Source organism: Otolemur garnettii, unplaced genomic scaffold (genome assembly GCF_000181295.1).
Source record: "Otolemur garnettii isolate 467f Iridium unplaced genomic scaffold, OtoGar3 scaffold00101, whole genome shotgun sequence".
Taxonomy (NCBI): domain Eukaryota; kingdom Metazoa; phylum Chordata; class Mammalia; order Primates; family Galagidae; genus Otolemur; species Otolemur garnettii.
In genome coordinates, this window is record NW_003852496.1 from 3030962 (window position 1) to 3051268 (window position 20307).

General features: G+C 50.1%; 2 protein-coding genes across 2 annotated transcripts in view; both read left to right on the forward strand.

The window, feature by feature from the left end:
• The window catches only part of ISY1 (ISY1 splicing factor homolog), a 30316-nt gene extending 24311 nt beyond the window's left edge, over window positions 1-6005 (forward strand). The window contains exons 8-11 of the mRNA XM_012809242.2: window positions 703-825; window positions 1639-1760; window positions 5247-5333; window positions 5612-6005. Of these exons, the coding sequence (XP_012664696.1) occupies window positions 703-825; window positions 1639-1760; window positions 5247-5333; window positions 5612-5719 (440 nt within the window). The 3' untranslated portion in view covers window positions 5720-6005. The remainder of the gene's footprint in view (window positions 1-702; window positions 826-1638; window positions 1761-5246; window positions 5334-5611) is intronic.
• Window positions 6006-10219: 4214 nt separating this feature from the next.
• RAB43 (RAB43, member RAS oncogene family) overlaps window positions 10220-20307 on the forward strand; it is a 41118-nt gene continuing 31030 nt past the window's right edge. The window contains exon 1 of the mRNA XM_003796205.3: window positions 10220-10695. Within this exon, the coding sequence (XP_003796253.1) occupies window positions 10492-10695 (204 nt within the window). The 5' untranslated portion in view covers window positions 10220-10491. The remainder of the gene's footprint in view (window positions 10696-20307) is intronic.

Genomic DNA, 20307 nt, shown 5'->3' on the forward strand with positions numbered 1-20307 from the left:
ATTTGAGACCAGCCTGAGCAAGAGCAAGACCCCGTCTCTAAAAATAGCCAGGCATTGTGGCAGGTACCTGTAGTCCAGCTACTTGGTAGGCTGAGGCAAGAGAATTTGAAGTTGCTGTGAGCTATGATGCCAAGCTCTCTACCCAGGGTGACAAAGTGAGACTCTGTTTCAAAAAAAAGAAGAAGTAATACTGTGATGCCTGTCTCTGTCCATAAAGGTTTGTGAGCTTGTGTTTGTTTTTATTTTTAATTAGGATAAATATCTTTTAAAAGGACTAACTGGGTCAAAGCTCTGATTTAAGAAAGAGGTGCACCACTTAATCCTCTGAATGGTATGGAGAAGGGACTATTTCATGGTTATTTTCATGAACATACTTGCTATATGGCTGCATCGTGCTACTGTGTTTCCCTGAAAATAAGACCTACCCCCCAATAAGCCCTAGCAGGATTTCTATGCATTTGTTAAATATAAGCCCTACCCTGATAATAAGACCTAGTGATGGGTGTGGCTATGCAGCATATCTGCATAGCCACACCATGCATTTCAGTGCAGAGGGGGGAAGACATCCCCTGAAAATAAGCCCTAGTGGGTCTTCTTGAGAAAAAATAAATATAAGACAGTGTCTTATTTTCAGGGAACCAGGCTTGGTTCAAGTGTGACTGTGACTTGGGAATTCAGCTAAGTTACTGCTGTTTCTTGTAGCTCTTCCTCCTCCCAGAAAGACACGTGCTGAGCTCATGAAGGCGATTGATTTTGAGTACTACGGTTACCTAGATGAAGATGATGGCGTAATTGTGCCTTTGGAACAGGAATATGAAAAGAAACGTAGGTCTCTGGGCATTTCTTTTCACGATAGATGGCATCTGGTTTCTGTTCTTGCGTTTGAAAACAGGGTTTTCAATAGTGTTTTATGCCAGAAGGGGCTTTCTTTGCAGCTAATGGTATTCAGATGTAATAGTCAGCTAATTCCCCTGACCCTCTTGTGGTCAAGACAGGCAGGGCTATGTTGGACCAGAAGTAGTAGTTTGGGGAAGCCAGAAGACCCACATTCAGGCTGGCCTTTCTTGAAGGTGTGAAATGGTGCCCACTTCAGTAGCTTTTAGATCTGCTGGAGGGTTAATGATGCAGAGCAAGAAGGTGCCGCTGTGTGAGCCTGTCCCCCACACCGGACACCGTGCTAGAGCAAGAAGGTGCCGCTGTGTGAGCCCGTCCCCCACACTGGACACTGTGCTAGGCCTTTAAGAGGCCGCCTTGTGAAGCCTCATGGCAGCTGAGTGAGGACTATGTCAGTGCTAATCCCCAGGGGACACATCCAGCTGGGACTCTGGAGGCAAGCTGGCCAGCGTCGGAGCTCCTGTCCAGCGTGCTGGCTCCTGCCTCCTCCATTTTCATGTGGGCATCTTGGGAAGCCAGTCAGGTTGCTGGTCTGGGGGGATCCAAGGATGTTCCCTGAAAAGCTCCCTTGTTAGCAACTTCAAGCCACAGCTATTGTGGACCTACTGCCCCCACATCCATTTCCCACTCTCCAGGGCAGAATGAGGATGTCCCTTTCCAGAGGGGCCGTCATGGCCTTTCCTGCATCGTGTGAAAGTTTGTCTAGACACTGGAATAAGAGCACTTGGTCTGCTTTGTCTTCAGTTAGAGCCGAGTTAGTGGAAAAGTGGAAAGCAGAGAGAGAGGCTCGGCTGGCAAGAGGAGAAAAGGAAGAAGAGGAGGAAGAGGAGGAAGAAATCAACATCTATGCTGTCACCGAGGAGGAGGTATTGGAGCTGATCCCCTTAGGTGCTCCCTGCCTTCTGCTCTGAGCCATGAAGCGTGGTAGGGAGGAAGTTTGGCACAGAAACTAGGTGGGTTCCAAGCCCAGCTTGCTTGTGTGTGGAGTGGCTTGAAGACCACTTCACAGGCTTGCAGGGGGCTTCAGGAGGGAATGGCTCTGAGCAGATTGTCGTGTCATCACCTGTGCTTTACTCCAGAGTTTCCTTCCTTCCTTCTTAGAGACAGGCTGCCGTTGCAACTTTTAGCCTGTGACCTCTGTGTCTGTTGGAGTGGCAGTGCCAGTAGCTCTTTCATAGTCTAATGTCCCTGTTTTACTAATGGAAACTGGGGTCCCCTCCCTCTTAGGCAGAACCTCCAGGCCCAGACTCTTCTGCAGAGCCTGGCATGTGGAAGCCTTGCTGCCCAGATAGGTCCAGAGAGAACTGATTTGCTCTTCTTTACCCACACACAGGTGATGCCATGTAAGGAGCTTGCGGTGACATCTCTGAAGCAGGCTTAGAGAGGTTTAGGGATTCAGGCTCCTGCTCAGGTCTCCCTGACCAGCAGGGGTCAGTGAAGGGTCTGAAGCAACCTGGGGGGAATGCAAACGTTCGTTGCTCTCAGCAGGTGTTTGATTAGCAGCTATGGTGAGCCGGTCTCATGGTAGGTGCAGGGCTGTGCCAGTGCAGAGCTCAGCATGTGGCTCACAGTCTAGGGGGAGCAGTCAGTGAGCAGAGACAATGAACGGCAGCCCCTAGGCAGCAGCTGGGTGCAGGAGCAGCCTGTGGAGGCTTTGCTGGGGAGTTCACCCCTCAGCCCAGATCTAGCCCAGATCTGCCAGCAGGGGAACCGAGCGCTCCAGGGCAGTGGTTCGCTACCCACAGGAACTGTATTAAAGAGCCGCGGCATTAGGAAGGTTGAGAACCACTGCTCTAGGGGATCCCGTGGTGGGTGTGAGGGAAAGACCACAGGCCAGTGGAGCAAAGTGCAGAAAGCGTGAGTACAGGGTACGAGCAGAGGCTGAGGAGTGGAGCAGATATGCAGGCCTGCATTTTGGGAAAGAGCAGCGGAAAGCCACTGGAGGATGGTTTCTGTTTTTCTTTTGAAATAATTATAGATTTGCAGAAAGTTGCTAAGACAGTATAAGGTGGGCATGGTGGTATGTGCTTATAGTCTCAGCAGCTTGGGTGGCTAAGGCAGGAAGATGGCTTGAACCCAGGAGTTTGAGGCTGCAGTGTGGTGATTGCATCTGTGAATAGCCACTACACTTCAGCCTGGGCAACACTGTGAAATCCTGACTCTTAATTTAAAAAAAAAAAAAAGGCTTAGTGCCTGTAGCACAGTGGTTATAGCACCAGCCACATACACTGAGGTTGGTGGGTTTTGAACCCAGCCTGGGCCAGCTAAATAACAATGACAACTACAACAAAAAAATAGTGGGGTTTGTGGCAGGTGCCTGTAGTCCCAGCTACTTGGGAGGCTGAGGCAAGAGAATTGCTTGAACTCAGGAGTTTGAGGCTTGTCTGAGGAGGTTGCTGTGAGCTGTGATGCCACAGCATTCTACCAGTGGCGACACAGTAAAACTCTGTCTCAAAAAACAAAAAAGGTGGCACAGAGAAATGCTGTGTGCCTTTTGCCTAATCACCCCCAGTACTTGCAACTTTATGTCGTTCTAGTGGCAGCAAAACCAGGAAGTTGACATTGGTGTTACGAGCACTTTGAGTCCCATGTCACTTTATCACATGCGTAGATCCAAGTGACTGAAGTGTAGTCACATCACAAAACTGTCCCCTCTACACAAAAACCCCTGTGCTGCCTCTTCACAGACACAACTCACCTTTCTCACCATCTCTCACTGCAGCAAAGCCTAACCCGTCTCCAGCTCTAAGATTTTGTCATTTCAGAATGTTTTGTAAATGAGATCACACTATATGTCACCTTTGGAGATGGCCTTTATATAACAGCATGATGCCCTTGAGATCCAGCTGGCTGTGGACCTCAGTAGTCCAGTGTTTCCCAGGAGTCATCCCTAGAGTTACCCCATCTAGAGAAAATGGGGAACTGTAGCTAAATGTACCTTTATTTACAGAGTATTCATCATAACATTTTACAAAGAGGTGGCCAACAGGTAGAAAGTAGTTTGTAAATATTTTGTAAAATTTTGTAATGAGATATTCATAATGAGTATTTTGTAAATAAAGGTACATTTAGCTATAAATTCCCATCTTCCCTGTGTATGGAAACTTGAGGGGTGACTATTGGGAGACCCTATATATATTCCTTTCATTGCTGAGCACTGTTCCAGATACAGAGAAGTGCGCAAGGCCTAAGCGTGCAGGCCACTGGGTTTTCATGCAGCCACACAGCCAGTACCAGGACAAAGCAGAGCATGACCTCTGCCCCAGTTGCTTGCTTCTGCACCAGGGCTCAGCTCTCCTGACCTTTGCTGACCCATGAGTTTTGCCTGTGCCTGCACAGAGTAGGTTGTCCTCTCTTGAGTCTGATGTCTATGGGGATTTGTGCGGTGCCCATTGTGGGGCTGTAACACAACAAGGGCTGCGTAACCTTCCTTGTTCTCCTGCAGTACGTCCATGGTGTACATGCTGAGGAGGAGAATTGCCAGGTCTCGGGGTAGGCGTGAGTCAGTTTCCCAGAGTGATCATACCAATTTATACTCCTTCCAACAGCATGTGCCCCCAAAGGCTTCTCATTCCAGCTCACACTGCTCAGCAGTGTGGGGACTGATTGTGGGAGGGGGTCTGCCACAGAGCCTGTCAACAGGGGGCTTCTGACACACCTCAAGAGTCCTTTCTCTCACTTCCAAGTCTACATTGTACCTTTAGTTATTAGTAGTTTGTATTGACTCATATGCAGCCTGCGTTGGTCTTTTTTCTATACGTGGTACATTTTTTAAATTTAAAATTTAAAAAATAGCCAGGCATGGTGGCTCATGCCTGTAATTCCAGCACTATGGGAGGCTGAGGCAGGAGGATTGCTTGAACTCAGGAGTTTGAGGCTTGTCTGAGCAAGATTGAGACCCTGACTCATGAAAAACCCAGCCGGGTGCTGCGGGCTGGGTGCTATTGCTTTTTTTTTTTTTCATTTCTGAGACAGTGTCACTTCATCACCCAGGCGAGGCTCAGCCTCCTGAGTAGCTGAGATGATAGGCATGTGTCACCACACCAAGCTAATTTAAAATTTTTTTGTACAAATGGGGTCTTGCTGTGCCACTCAGCCTGGTCTTCCAACTCCTGACCTCAGGCCGTCCTCCAGCCTCAGCCTCCCACAGTGCTGGGATTGGAGGCACCTGGCCCATTTTCTTTTTTTACTTAATAACGTGCCTTGAGTAGAGAACTCCCTCATTCCTTTTTTTTTTTTCTGTTAAATAGCTGCAGAGTAGTCCATCTTCCAAGGGTAGTATGTCTCGTAGAGGTACCAGCACTTACTTAGCTGGCCTCCTGCTGAGGGACCTCTGGTCGTTCTGTTTGTAGTCGGATGAGGAAGGCAGCCAGGAGAAGGGCGGGGATGACGGGCAGCAGAAGTTCATCGCCCACGTGCCTGTGCCATCGCAGCAAGAGGTAGGACTGCAGCCGGGCTCCCGGCAACTCTGGGTCCTGTCCTTGCTCTCCTAACAGGGTGGAGGGCCCAGGAGGGGCGGGACTCTCTTCTTGACATGAAACCAATAAATACTTTGTGTTGTTCAAATGTTTCCAGTGGGAGGGAGTTGAACTCTTGGGGACCATCTAGGTATTTGAATCAGACCTCCTGAGGGACTTCCTTCTGGCTGGGTTCTGGCAGAGGGTGGGGGGCTTTGCTGAGGCGTGAGGCATGAGCCCTTTACTCTTAATGCCCACAGATTGAGGAGGCTCTTGTACGAAGGAAGAAAATGGAACTCCTCCAGAAGTATGCGAGTGAGACCCTGCAGGCCCAGAGTGAAGAAGCCAAAAGGCTCCTGGGATATTAGTGCAGAGCTGGGGCTCTCCCTGGAGTCCAGAAGACTGTGTCCTGGACAGACTCTTCCTCCTGTGTCCCTTCCCGACCACTGCCCTTGGCTGCCTGAGGTCTCCTGCTCCTTTCTCACTCATCCTTTCTTACCTCATGTGCTGAGGGTAGGGATCTATCCCTGGCCCCCCGGGTAGGCTGTCTAGGTGCTGAACATTTCAGCCATCAGTTTTGTACAAATATTTTGCTACTGTATGAATCCATTTATTTTTATTTTGGAATGTATAAAACAGCATTTGCTAACTGGCTGCCTATGTTTTATTTCACCTTTTAATGTGGTTTGGGAGGAAGAGGAATCAGTGGCTAACATTAAAAAATGCAATTTTTCTTTCTTTTTTTTTGAGATGGAGTCTCACTTTGTCACCCTCAGTAGAGTGCCATGGTGTCATAGCTCACAGCAACCTCAAACTCTTGGGCTTAAGCAGTTCTCTTGCCTCAGCCTCCCAAGTAGCTGGAACTATAGATGCCCACTACAACACCCAGCTAATTTTTAGTGACAGGGTCTCACTCTTGCTCAAGCTGGTCTTGAACCTGTGAGCTCAGGTAATCCTCCTGCCTTGGCCTCCCAGAGTGCTGGGATTATAGGCATGAGCCAACGCACCCAGCCCCAATTTTTCTAAAAAGACATATCCTCTCTTGAAAAAACAAGATGATGTGTCAATCCTGACCTGCACCCATGGGTCAGCAGCCAGTGCTGGTCTTCTCTAAGTCCTGCTCCCTCTTATTTGGGGGCCAGGAATTTGATTTTGCTGCTTTGGCTTAAGTGATCCTCTTGCCTCAGCCTCCCAAGTAGCTGGGACTATAGGTGCCCACCACAATGCTTTTTTTTTAGAGAGGAGGTCTTCCTCTGACCTCTGGCTCAGGCTGGTCTCAAACTCCAGGGCTAAGGGCAATCCACCACCCTCAGCCTTCCAGAGTACTAGGATTACAGGTGTGAGCCACTGTGCCTGGCCTTTATTGAAGATTTTTTTTTTTTTAATGCAGTTTTTGGCCGGGGCTGGGTTTGAACCTGCCACCTCTAGCATATGGGGCCAGCGCCCTACTCCTTTGAGCCATAGACGCTGCCCTTAAAGATTTTTATAAGAAAGGGAAACTTCCATGCCTGCAGCTTGTTCTTGGGTTAAATGCTCTGAGGGGACAGTGGCACTGGGATTGAGAGGAGATACCCGAGAATGGTGAGGTCTAGGAGAACAGGTCTTCTCAAGGAGACCACAAGGATACACCTGCAGGGTCCTCTCCATGGTGAGCCATGGTGACTCAGCTCTTGGGAATTTGTAAACTTAACTTCCTAGAACTTGGAAATTTCCATTTCTGTGAAATCCTGTGGTTCTATAGGGGCTGGAATAGCATCTCCCGCTTGATTCACACTGGCCACTGAGAAGGGTACCTGTGGGGTGGAACTTTTTGACTGTCGATAAAAAGGGAAAGACCAAGCCAGTCGGGGAGTGCGGCCATTTGGAATTCTATGCCGGAAGCTCCTGGCTGGTGGATAAAGCCCTTCCTCTTATAGACGGGGTGTTTGGGTGCTCTTTCTCTCTGTTGGGCCTCGTCTTCCTGCAGCAGGATATGCAGAATCACTGAAAAATCCTGCCATCCTTCAGGGGGAGCCCCTGAAGCACCAGCCCTGAGGCAGCAAGGAAGGGACCTGATCCCAGGCTTCACCTGGGGGCTGAAGTGAGGGCAGAGCCATCCTTCTGTATTCTCTGTGGCCACAGCTTTGAGCAAGTCCCTCTGGACCATAGCCTTAGTTTCCTTACTTGAGACTCCAGGACTGAACCCAGGGCAAACTCTGAGTTTGCCTTGCAATCTGGGCAGTCCTCTGGTATGGGTGGAGGCCCAGGGCCGTCCTGTGGTATGGGTGGAGGCATCAGAGGGCCCTGAGGACAGACTGACCCACATCTGAGCCTCTAGGACTGTGTTCAGGCCCAGTTATGGGTTTGTCTTCAAGGGCACCTCCTTGCATTCAGACATCAGGCATTTCTCCTTCCTGGAAAAAATGTCAAGTGCCTGGAGCCTGGCCCACTGTAAAAAGCCAGGGCTCCTGTCCCCTGCTCCCAGCCTTCTGTGCACAAGGCCCTCCCCTGCCCAGTCTCATCATGGCTTCTTAGGATTCAGGCTCAGAATGGAGGAAAACCCTACAGGTATCCCTGGCAGATACCCTGAGACTTCTTGAGAGCCCTGGGAGATGAGGGATTGTCTCAGCAGGGCTCCTGCCCGGTCCGGAAATAGCTGGGATGGGGTGGTAGCTGGTTGGGTGGGTGTGACTACTGGTGTGGATGTGGTCACCTTGGCTGAGCTCTTTACTCAGAGGCCACAGAACCAGTTTCAGGAGATTTTGGTTAAAAATATCTGTTATTATTAGCTTTGGCTCTGCCCACAGTTTCCCAAAAGGCAACTTTTCCGTAGATACTTTTCCATCGACTTCCCTCCTCTTCTCCCTGTGAGTCTAACTGACTCTCCCTCTTGTTTGAAGATGAGTTACCCAGGCCTTAGGTGGTCTTCTTCATCCCAGTCCTCCTTCCTCTGCACCCTCAGCTCCTGACCCCATCTGCTCTAGGGCTATTTATAAATGAGATGAAAACCTGCCTCCCCTCTTAGCATCCTGCCGGTGCCCACCCCATTCCCTGTAACATTGCAGATGACACAGGTGGGGTTTCCCACCTGCTCAGACTGGCTGCACAGCACTGAAACGGGTAGCCCACCTGCAGGGCCAGCAGGCCCAGCCTACCTCCCAGCCCCCTCTTGGCTAATGAGCAGAAAGGTTCACAGGGAGGTGAGTAGCACCACCCAGTTCTTTCTGGCACCTCCACACTGCCCCTCTACTACTGGCACTTTTTTTTTTTTTTTGAGTGGATGTCTTGCTTTTCAATGCATATTGGGCTTCCCTGTCTGGGACTGTTGAAGTTCAAACTGTTTCAAAACAAACCACTCTTTAATCTTGGCCATGGGGTCTGCTTTTGCTCCCTCAGCCAGTCTCTTCCTCACTTGGCCTGAGAAGCTGACCAGTAGGCTTCAGTAGAAGCTGTGTGGGGGGACTTGCTCTTGGTGCAGGGGTTTGAGTTTTAGCCCACTTTTGTTCACTGGTACATACCAAGGCCCTCTATTTATTGAATAGTGCCTGGTTTATAGTAGACATTTGTCAAGTTTATTGAATTAAATAGAAATAGAGGCCAGCACAGGTGGCTCGTGCCTGTAATTTAGCACTCTGGGAGGCTGAGGTGGGAGAATCACTTGAGCAGAGAAATTTGAGACCAGTCCAAGCAAGAGTGAGACCTTGTCTCTACTGAAAATAGAAAAAATTAGCTGGGTGTTGTAGCAGGCACTTGTAGTCCCAGCTGCTTAGGAGGCAGAGGCAGGAGGATCACTTGAGCCTAGTAGTTTGAGATTGCTGTGAGCTATGATGACACCACTGCAGTCTCTGGGTGAGACTCTGCCTCAAAAAAAAAAAAAAAAAAAAAAGAGTAGACTGCTAAAAAAGGGGGGCTGTGTGAAGAAGGTAGGGGGTACCGTCAATCCCCTTCCATCTTGGGTGCTCTAAAGTCCTTTGGGGATGAGTCCTATGTGATCTAGTTTAAGCTTCTTACAGATGTTTGGACTTCCGGAGTGCTGGTCTGCCCTTCCACAGACGCCCCCACCCCTCAAGTCTCCCTTGTTCTTCTTCTTGGTGATTTCTGGCTGGGTCAGTTCCCCTAAGTGGACCATAGCCTCACTGAGCTGGCTGACCCTAAGCCACCTGGGCAGCTGCTTCAACCACTGACTGACCCTGAGCCACCTGGGCAGCTGCTTCAACCACTGGCTGACCCCGAGCCACCTGGGCAGCTGCTTCAACCACTGCGAGGCTGCCTTTCGCAGTGGGTCCCTTGTCCCACAAGGATTTTGGCATCCTCCCCAGTTTTGTAAATTTTTGGCCTCGCTGAACCCTTCTCCTTTCTTCCTGCCTATCCTTTCTTCACTGTGGGAAAATGCTACCACCTTTGCCATCCGTCTGTGAGAGGTACTCTGCATTTTCACTTGTCGGCATGAACACTGCAGTGCCTGTCCCCTTCCCCAGCGATCCAGTCTGGAGGAAGCCATTTTAGGCCCGAGGCCCGAGGCCCGCAGGCGCAGGGGCCCCACCACTGCCTCGGGCCTGCCCCTGATGGTGGCTCTGGGAGGTAGCGGGTAGGACAGCCCAGGCAGGCTGGCCAACCCCCTGGAAGGTGGCGGGCGGGCGGCACCGGACAGGACCTGTGCTCCGGGCTGAGGAAAGGTCTGAAGTGGGTAGTGGTTTGGGGCCACACAAAATCCCCAGTGTGGGCGTGTCGGGGTATCGATGGTGGGGGACAGGCCGAGGGCGGAGTCTGGGTGGGGGCGGTGCCGGAGGGAGGAGGAGTCTGCTCTGGGGCGGGGTCAGAGCGGACTGGGCGGGTCCGTGGGCGGAGTCGGGGCGGTGCCGAGGGCGGGCCTGGCCTGGCGCGAGCCGAGGGCCCGCCGGGAGTCGAGCGGAGGGCCGGGTTAGGCGAGTCCGGGGCGGTGCCGCGCCCGCAGGGCTCCGGGTCCGGCAGGGGCGGAGCCGCGCCGGGCCGGGGCGGGGCGGAGGTTGTCGGTCCGCGGCGCCGCCTGTTCAGGTGTTGCGGCGGCTCCACGTCGCCAGGCGGCCCCCGGGCTGGAGCGGACAGAGCTCGGCCCGCGGCTTGGGTGAGCCCAGGCTGGCCCCAGCGTCCGGAGTGCCGGTCCTTCTGCTCCCGCAAGGGCATGGCGGGGCCGGGCCCAGGCCCCGGGGACCCGGACGAGCAGTATGATTTCCTGTTCAAGCTGGTGCTGGTGGGGGACGCGAGCGTGGGCAAGACGTGCGTGGTGCAGCGCTTCAAGACCGGCGCCTTCTCGGAGCGCCAAGGAAGCACCATCGGCGTTGACTTCACCATGAAGACGCTGGACATCCAGGGCAAGCGGGTCAAGGTGGGAGGCCTGCCCGGGGTCCCCGGGAGACTCCTCCGTCAGGCGGGGCGGGGGCAGCGGAACCCCAGCCGCCGCGCGCACCCCGCGCACTGGGCCGAGGTTTCTGGCTAATCCTTGCTTTCCTTCCTCTTCCTCCGGTCGGTGCAGGCCTGGGCCTTGGGGTCTGGGCTGGGTTCAGGTCCAGAGGCCCCGGCTTTGGGTTGGGGGGAGGGGCGAGGCTTTGTGAAGGAGGAGGCCCTGCCCTCCCGGGCTGACGCCCCTGGGGGCCTTTGCTCGAAACAGCTTGGCTGGCCGAGGGCAGCTGTGAGACTGTTAGGTGGCAGGTACTCGCGGAGCGCGCGGGGTGCGGGGAGCACGTCCCTCCCGGCTCAGCTGGAGCCCCCAGCTCTGCCGTCGGGAGGGAACGCGGCCCGAAGGCTACATCTCCGGTGGCGAGGAGGGATCAGGAAGTAGTTGCTTTTAGGACCTGAGGGCCAAAACTTTTTGTCAGAATTTCCGGCCTGGCCACGCCTCCCTGCAGTCTCTTTGTGGACCTGGTGGTGGAACTTTTTTCGTCTGGGGCCTGCACGGGTCCCCTCCCCCAGCGGGAGTTTGATGGAAACTGAAAACTTCGCAGATACCGGAAGGTGGGGGAGAGGACCACGCTTTGGCAATGGCTCTGAGTAAAAGTAGCAGGATGTGGTTGCCACAATGTCCTGGCGGTGGTTTGATAAATAATATTTGTAATGAATGAAATCAGTTTCGTAACCTAGGTATCAGTCCTCCCGAATCGGGTAAGAGACCCTAGACGGGCCAGAGCATTGCTCTAGCTTGCAGAAAGCACTCAGTAACTTCACTAAACAGCGCTGTAAGAGATCCTTGCTTTCGTTCACGTTTTCAAGTCCTCATGATCTTCACAACTCTGAGGGGCACAGGGCCAGGCCAGCACAGGGCAGGGGCTGTGTCCACCAGGGCAGCGGGCGTCACTTGGCCCTGCAGCCGCTGTTCCTCTCTGGGCTGTTGTTGGTCTGTTCCTAGTTGCCTTTGTCCGGGCTACTTAGCTCTTTGTCTTTGTTGTCTGTAAAATTGGGATAATTTCTGGGTGGTGCCTCCTTCCCACAGCACAGTGGAGAAAAAGTAAGTCAAGGGTCTTTCTGTGACCAGGGTACCTCTAGAGTAGATGGGACCAGGAAGCAGACACTCCTGCCTGAAGGGGTTTTTGTTTTGTTTTAAAAAATAAACAAATAGCACTCTCTTTGGTTTCTGTAGGATGGAAAAGAGAGAGGTGCAGGAGGCAGCTTTGAGTCATTCAGGACCACCCAGGGCTGGTATGGGTGGAGTGTGTCGGTGCATGAGTCTGTGCCCAGTGATGATGCCAGCAGCTGCAGGGACAGTGGAGTGTAAAAATACAGGCATGAAGAGCCACGGTGTCTTTATGACAGTCTGTCAGTGGCCTGTGCCTGGAGTGGTGGCCCAGGGCTGATGGTGGTCAGGGAGAGGACAGGGTTCTTGTTTACCTGTTGAGATAACTGTCTGAGTGGAGCCCAGGGTGTACTGAGCACAGGTTATGCAATGTAGGGCCAGGCAGTTTGTTATTTCTTTTCCTGTGGTAACCTCCAGATTGTCCTTCTTAGGAAGTAGTCTGGTGGGCCTCGGAGCAGAAGAGTTATGTGGGTATGGTAATACCTCTCCGAGTCACAGTGGCTGTTTGTTTCTTGAGAGGCTGTTGGGAGCCAGCTGGGTTGCAGGTGCATTCTCTGCTGGCTAGCGGGTATTATTAACCCCAGCTCACGGGGCACACACTAGGTGGGAATTTCCCCCCTAGTTTTTTCACTACAAAGCATTGAGGTTTGTCCCTTATGACAGCCTGTTGGAGTGGGAAAGCCTTTGGCAATTATTGAACTTCTCACTTGCAGTCAGGAAACCTGAAACTGAGCCCACTTCAGAGCTGCAGTGAACTTAGGAGGACACTGTCCTTCCATCTGGGGTTCCTAGGTCTCCTGCCTGAGCAGGAGCAAGCCATTTTCCCTCTCTGTCTGTTTTCTCATCTGTAAAATACCTCTGAAGTGTCTGCCAGCAGCATGATTTTATTCTGACAGGTTTAATTTGTACACTGTAAACAATGCCCATTGTGGGTGCACAGACCTGTGAATTTGACAAATGTGACCACTACATCCAAGATAGATAATATTCCATCAACCCAGAAAGTTCCTTTTGTTCCTTTGTAGTCAGTTCTCCTTTCATTCCCCCTCCCCTGTCAATCCCGATTGTTGTCTGTCCCTGTAGTTTCAGCGATGTGATTTTTATCTGGAACCCTTGATGAACCAGATTTTATTGTTGCTCTTCCTGCAGAAAGCAAGTGCACATGAGGGATTTAATTTAAAGTCTTCAGAGGGCTTGTCCTGGGTCAAAAATGTCCTCCAGTTTTGTCTCCTAAGCCGCCTCTCCTGTAGCGTTTGACAGTAATGCTGGGGTTCTGTTAGAGTTGGAGGAGCCTTAGAGATCAATCATCTGGTGGTTTCTAGCTCCTCTGAGCTTACAGCTGTTGAGGAAGGGGGAGGGCCAGGAGGGCTTTAGCTTCCCCTACCAGTCAGAGCAATACCACTTTTATCTAGTTGTATATTGAAGCCAGTTCTTGTTATTTTATTAAAAGTTTTGCTGCTGTGTATAAAAACCAAGAAGTTTGAAAATGCTAAATTAATTAAATTACCTTATTTCTATACTCACTTTCCATTGCAACCAGAATAGCATCCAGATTCTGACCCATCTGCCTTTCTGACTTCATCTCCCCTCTGCCCCTTCTCCCAGCTCTCCAGCCTGGCAAGCCCTCTGGCCTTTAAACAGGCCAGGTGCACTCCTGCCTCTGGACGTTTGCATCCGTCCCCTGCCTGTCATATTCTGCTCCTAGATCACATGTAACTGATAATTCATCATTTGGATCCCAGTGTAAATTAAATGGCACCTCTTCAGAGAGGCATTCCCTGACCTCCCAGACCCACTATCTTATTACTCATTTGTGTCAGGTCATAGAACTTACCAGAACTTAAAATCACCTGGTTGTTGTCTCCTTCAAAAGAAAGTGAGCTGCTTGAAGACACAGTGATGCCCATTTGGCCAGCGACAGACACATGGTGTTCAGTATGTGCCTTTAATTCTTATTTATACAATGAAGCTCGGGCCAAGGTAAATGAAGTGACCAGCTTACTTAAGGTAACTTAAAAGTCTGTAGCAAAACCAGGATGTGAACCCAGGGTGTGGCCCAGTGCTCATTGACCACCTTTCTGATCTCTGAATTCATGAAGGTGACCCTAAGATCCTCAAGGTTAAAGAATCTAGTGAAAATTGCAGTTGTGGCCATTGTACTCACTGAAAGAATGTGGCTTTGGGCATTTTAGAAAGATTTTTAATATAAGGGTTAACACCCAACAATTTTAAGTTTTTTTTTTTTTTTTTTTGAGATAGAGCCTCAAGCTATCCCCCTGGGTAGAGTGCCATGGCATCACAACTCACAGCAACCTCCAACTCCTGGGCTCAAGCGAGTCTCCTGCCTCAGCCTCCCAAGTAGCTGGGACTACAGGCGCCCACCACAATGCCCGGCCATTTTTTGGTTGCAGCCGTCATTGTTGCTTGGCGGGCCCGTGCTGGGGATTCGAACCCGCCACCTTAGGTATATGTGGCTGGCGCCTTAGCCGCTTGAGCCACAGGCGCCGAGCCAGGTTATTTATCTGTTAACCGGACCATTTAGATAGCCCCCGACAGCTCACATAGGAGGGTTGTCCGGAAAGTATCCAACTACTGCTAATACTACTTTCATAGTCCACGGCTGGATTCTTTCCAGGCAGGCTGGGTATGCTGTGGTGCTGAGACCTCGTATGTGGTGATCATGTCCTGTGCTCTTTCAGCTGCATTTGGCTCTAGCTATAAGGATTGCATAAGAAAGTGGATCTGAGGGCGGCACCTGTGGCTCAAAGGGGTAGGGCTCTGGCCCCATATGCCAGAGGTGGTGGGTTCAAACCCGGCCCTGGCCAAAAAAAAAAAAAAAGAAAGAAAGTGAACCTGAGTCTTGCTGTTAGGCTATGGAGTCCTCAGTCTGAAGGTCTGGGTCTTACTTCCAACCCCAACCTTGGGCCATTGGTTTTCCCTTCCTGGAACTTTACTATCCTCATCTGCGAAATGGGACTAGTGGTCTTCATTCTGTCTGCTTCTTAGGCTTGTTGGAAAAACTTTAGATGTGTTTAAAATTGTTTAAAATTTTCTTGAATTATGTTTGAATAGGTAATCTATTGGCATGGCTTAAATTTCAAAATTTGGAAACATGGCTGGGTGCCCCTAGCACAGTGGTTACTGCGCCAGCCACATACACTGAGGGTGGAGAGTTCGAACCCAACCCGGGACAGCTAAACAACAATGGCAACTGCAACCAAAAATAGCTGGGCGTTGTGGTGGGTGCCTGTAGTCCCAGCCACTTGGGGGGCTGAGGCAAGAGAATTGCTTAAGCCCAAGAGTTTGAGGTTGCTGTGAGCTATGACGCCATGGCATTCTACTAAGGGCGATGGCTTGAGACTCTGTCTCGAAAAAAAAACCCCAAATTTGGAAACTTAAGAGTATCCAGTAAAAAATCTCCCTTCCTCCTTCATCCTCTAAGCCACCCAGTGCCCTCTGGAAAGAAACTATCAGTACTACCTATTTCTTGTTTTAAAACCTAGGATTTATAATATAAAAAAATATAATGTTGTATTTTAGTATTGAGGATGTATTTTCGTATTTAGGTATTTAGTATTTATTTAGGTATTTAGTATTTAGTATTTAGGATGTATTTTAGTATTACTGCTGTTAACCGTTTTCCTCCCTAGATTATGTCTGAATGTGCCCTTCCCCACACCTCATTGCTCCCCACTCACTGTCCTCAGGAAATCTCAGCTGGTTCTAAATTCTTAAAACATTGTGAAACTCTCCTCACTGAAACTCTGTCCCCTTATCTGGGACAACACAAAGGCCTGTTATGTAAACTCGTTTTTGCAGATCACTAGGCACACAGGCCTCAAGTCCAGCGCAGAGGTCAGCCCTGTGGACTTGTACCCCTTTATTCAGCTCTGTCAGGTCTTCTGTCTGCTTGCTGGGGCTGCTGCCAGATCTCTCCTCCACAGAGGGAAAGCCTGTGCCCTTGGGCCTGGGCCTCCAGGTTTCAGGACCTTTGGCTCTCAAGCTTCCTTTGGCCCTACAAGAGTCATCTTTGTTTTTGTAGCTGCTACTGACACTTTCAAAAGAGGGGGCAGGGCAGGGTCAGAGGAAACGGTTTCTTTTGAAAGTTTGCACTCTCAGGCCTTCCAGTCAAGGAGCTGACTTTGCTCATGTACTTTTCTGTGTGGATAAAATCAGTTTTGATCAGAAATAGCAAAAAGAGGGCAGCGCCTATGGCTCAGTGTAGGGTGCAGGTCCCATATACTGAGGGTGGCGGGTTCAATCCCGGCCCAGGCCAAACTGCAACAAAAAAATAGCCAGGCGCTGTGGCAGGCACCTGTAGTCCTAGCTACTCGGGAGGCTGAGGCAAGAGAATTGCCTAAGCCCAGGAGTTGGAGGATGCTGTGAGCTGTGTGAAGCCACAGCACTCTACTGAGGGCAATAGAGTGAGACTCTGTCTCTACAAAAAAAAAGAAATAGCAAATGGAGGCAGCACCTGTAGCTCAGCGGGTAGAGCACTGGCCACGTACACCGAGGCTGGCGGGTTCAAACCCGGCCTGGGCCAGCTAAAATAACAATGACAACTGAAACAACAACACCAAATAGCAGAGTGTTGTGACGGATGCCTGTGGTCCCAGCTACTTGGGAGGTTGAGGCAAGAGAATGGCTTAAGCCCAAGAGTTTGAGGTTGCTGTGAGCTGTGACGCCACGGCACCATACTGAGGGCGACACAGTCAGACTCTGTCTCAAAAAAAAAAAAAAGAGGAGGAAAGAAAGAGCAAAAGGACTGTTAGATAAGAGAGAAGTTCTAGGTCATGCTGGTCATCTGAAGAAATCTATTCTTGATACCAGTGATAGCCATCCTAATTGCAAAATAAACCTTGCCTCCTGAGGTTTCTTACAGTCTTGAGGCAACATGTGCAGTGGAAAGAGGGCCAGCTTTAGAACTGTGCAGTGCCAGGTTCAGATCTTGAGTTTGCCCCATAAATCTCCCCATCCTTGGGGAATATGTTCCAAGACCCCCAGTGGATGCCTGAAACCTCGGATAGTACCAGAACCTGTATTTACTGTTTTGTCCTAGGTGTGTATGGCTGTCATATCATTTAGTTTATAACTTTAGAGAGGTTAACCAAAACAATAATGAAACGCAGCAATTGCAACACTGTACTAGCATCACTCCTCTTGTATTTTGGGGACATTTTTGTAAAATAAGGGTTCCTTGAAAACAAGCACTATGATACTGTGACAGTTGGTCTGATAACAGAGATGGCCACTGTATGATTAACCTGCAGGTGACATAGCACAAATGCTGGACAAAGGGTGACCCATGACCTGGGTAGGATGGAGTGGGATGGCGCAAGATGTCATCATGCTACTCAGAACAGCAGTGGCAACTTAAAATTTAAGAATTTTGTATTTCTGGAAGCTTCCATGTAATATTTTTGGACCAAGATACCTTGACAGCAGATACCTGAAACCAGAAACTGACCCTGTGAAGGGGTCTGCTATACCATAGGCATGTGACTGCACCTCTTGTAATCCGTTTCACTTGCAAACCCCTATCGTTAAGGACCTCACCCAGCAGGTCATTCGCAGACAGGAACGGATGTTGGTGTCTGTAACCACCTGATAAGGGAGAGTGGGGCGGGGGTTAGGAAGCTGGATTCTTCAGCCTGGTTGCCAGGCTGGCTGTGAGCAAGTTGCTTCACTGATCTGTTAGCCTATCAGTGAAGTGACAAAAGTAATATCTGTCTCGCAGGGTCATAGGGGTTTTTTCCTAAAGACTGGAGATTGGCCCCCAGAGACTTTGCTGACATTTGGAGGGAGGGCTGAGTAGTGACCCCAAACTGATGAGGGGTCATGGGAAGTAGGGTCGCCAGGGTTCTTTTGCATATTCTGCTTCTACCTGGCGACTCAGGGTGTCTGTGTGTCTCCTTTCCCCATTTTCATTTCTTTGGTTATTAAGCCCTTGCAGGTTTCCTCTGCTCCCACTGGCCTTCGTGTAATGCTGGGTCAGTGGTCCGCTCTTGCTCTGAGCTGATGCTGTGGTTTTGGGCGTTCTCAAGAGTTCAGTCATGAGAAGAGCATCTCAGGACACCTGACACCTAACAGCACTGGGGGCTTTAAATGCAATGAGGAAAAAGCACCAGACGAGGAGCCAAAAGGCCAGACAGGCTTTGCCACTTAGAGGCCTTCATTTCTTCCTCAGTGAGATGGGGGATCCTCTGCCATAGAGTGGCAGTGGTGGGAACTGACAGACACACAGATGTGTGAGGAAGGTCACTTGCATTTTACCTTTTATCTTATTTTATTTTTTTATTTTACCTTTTAATTAGCAGTATATTATCAACATTCTAATGCAAGTGCTGATTAAAGGAGGAAATCCTGATTAGTTTGGATTAACCAGGGGAAGGACTGCTGGAAATGGCCAGTGTGAATGACAGGAAAACCCATCTTCTAGGCTGTGCTGTGGGAATGCTGCTTGGCGTCACGTGGCACCAGAAGCCCCCAGTGCTGTTAGACGTAGGAGCTCTCAGCCCTCCTTTTTGTTCATGAATAAGGACCATTTGTCGTGAATAGCTCCTGTCTAGATACCGTTAAAATAAGCTCTCCTCTCCTCTTGCGTCACTTTGCTTTCAATATCTCCCTTTCCCGGACTGAAAATCACAAAGTCGCCCGAGGTGTGGTGGTGGGAGGCTTTCCCGTGTGTTTACAAGTGACCGCGTTTACAGTGTCCCAAGTACGGCCTGTGGATGGAAGTCATGTGACTGGTTTGTAAGAATGCCACCTGGGACCCGGACGGGTAGCTGGATGGGCGTCGGCCCTTTCAGAGCTGTCTCCTGAAAGAATTATCTATGTGTTTTCCCGATCTTTCATCCTCCGTGACGCTCCGAGTTTAGGCACTTGTTCAGAACCTGCAGCTCTTTCTTTTGGCAGGTCTTTCAGGGGTGGGTTTGAAAATTAAAAACAGTCAAAAGACTACGGAGGCCCCCCTTCCATAGTGTTAGCAGTTCTGAATGAGGTCTGACTAGAGAATAGCAACTCTGGTTCATGTTAGGTAGGGGCCTTGCCAAAGGCCCTGAAGGCAATCCCCATCTGTGCAGGGTAGTGACCGCTCATTGATAAGTGTACCACCTCTTGAGGTGACCACCACTTTTTTTTTTTTTTTTTGAGATAGAGTCTCACTATGTTGCCCTCAGTAGAGTGCCTTGGCGTCACAGCTCACAGCAACCTCCAGCTCCTGGGCTTAGGCAATTCTCTTGCCTCAGCCTCCCGAGTAGCTGAGACTACAGGTGCCTGCCACAATGCCTGGCATTTTTCTGTTGCAGTTTGGCTGGGGCTGGGTTTGAATCTGCCACCCTCGGAGTATGGGTCCAGCTCCCTACTCACTGAGCTATAGGCGCCACTCCTGTCTATTTTTTGGTTGTAGTTGTCATTGTTGTTTGGCAGGCCTGGACTGGGTTTGAACCCGCCAGCTCTGGTGTATATGGCTGGTGCCCTAGCTGCTCAGCTACAGGCATGGAACCCTCAATTTTTTTTTTTTTTTTTTTTTGAGACAGAGTCTCTGTCACCCTTGGTAGAATGCCGTGGCGTCATACCTCACAGCAACCTCAGTCTCTTGGGCTCAAGCAAATCCTCTTGCCTCAGCCTCTGAACCAGCTGGGACTACAGGCGCCCACCACAACGCCTGGCTGTCTGGCTCAGGCAGGCTTGAACCTGTGAGCTCAGGCAGTCCACCTGCCTTGGCCTCCCAGAGTGCTAGGATTACAGGTATGAGCCACCACACCCAGCTGTGACCACCACTTTTTAAGGGGACAGGTGCATGAGGACTAAGGGTCACTTTCCCTCTTTGCACCAGTTGGGCTGAGTGATCTTGGAAGTCTTACTGGAGGGCGGCACCTGTGGCTCAGAGGGGTAGGACGCTGGCCCCATAGGCCGGAGGTGGAGGGTTCAAATCCAGCGCTGGCCAAAAACAAAAACAAACAAAAAAAAAAACAAAAAAAAGCCCAGAAGTCTTACTGACTTCATTCTCTGAAGAAAGTTCCTTATCATTTCAAGCCAGATAATTCCCATGTCTGCTGTTTTTATGGCTGAGGAGAGCAAAAACTAGATGTTTTTTAAATTAAAAATGAAGAAAATTGATTATTTTAAAAATTAAAATTTTTTTATTTAAAGAATTAAATTTTTAAATTAAAAACTCCCAAATAAAAAATTTGTCATTGTCTTACTATACAGAAATATTAACAGCCATAAGCATTTTGGTGGTATATCCAGAAATATTAACATAGAGATATGAAAAAATTTTTTTCTATGGCTCGGCGCCAGCTCACAGCAACCTCCAACTCTTGAGCTTGAGCAATTCTCTTGCCTCAGCCTCCCAAGTAGCTGGGACTACAGGCGCCCACCACAACGCCAGGTTCATATTTTTTTTTATAGAGACAGAGTCTCACT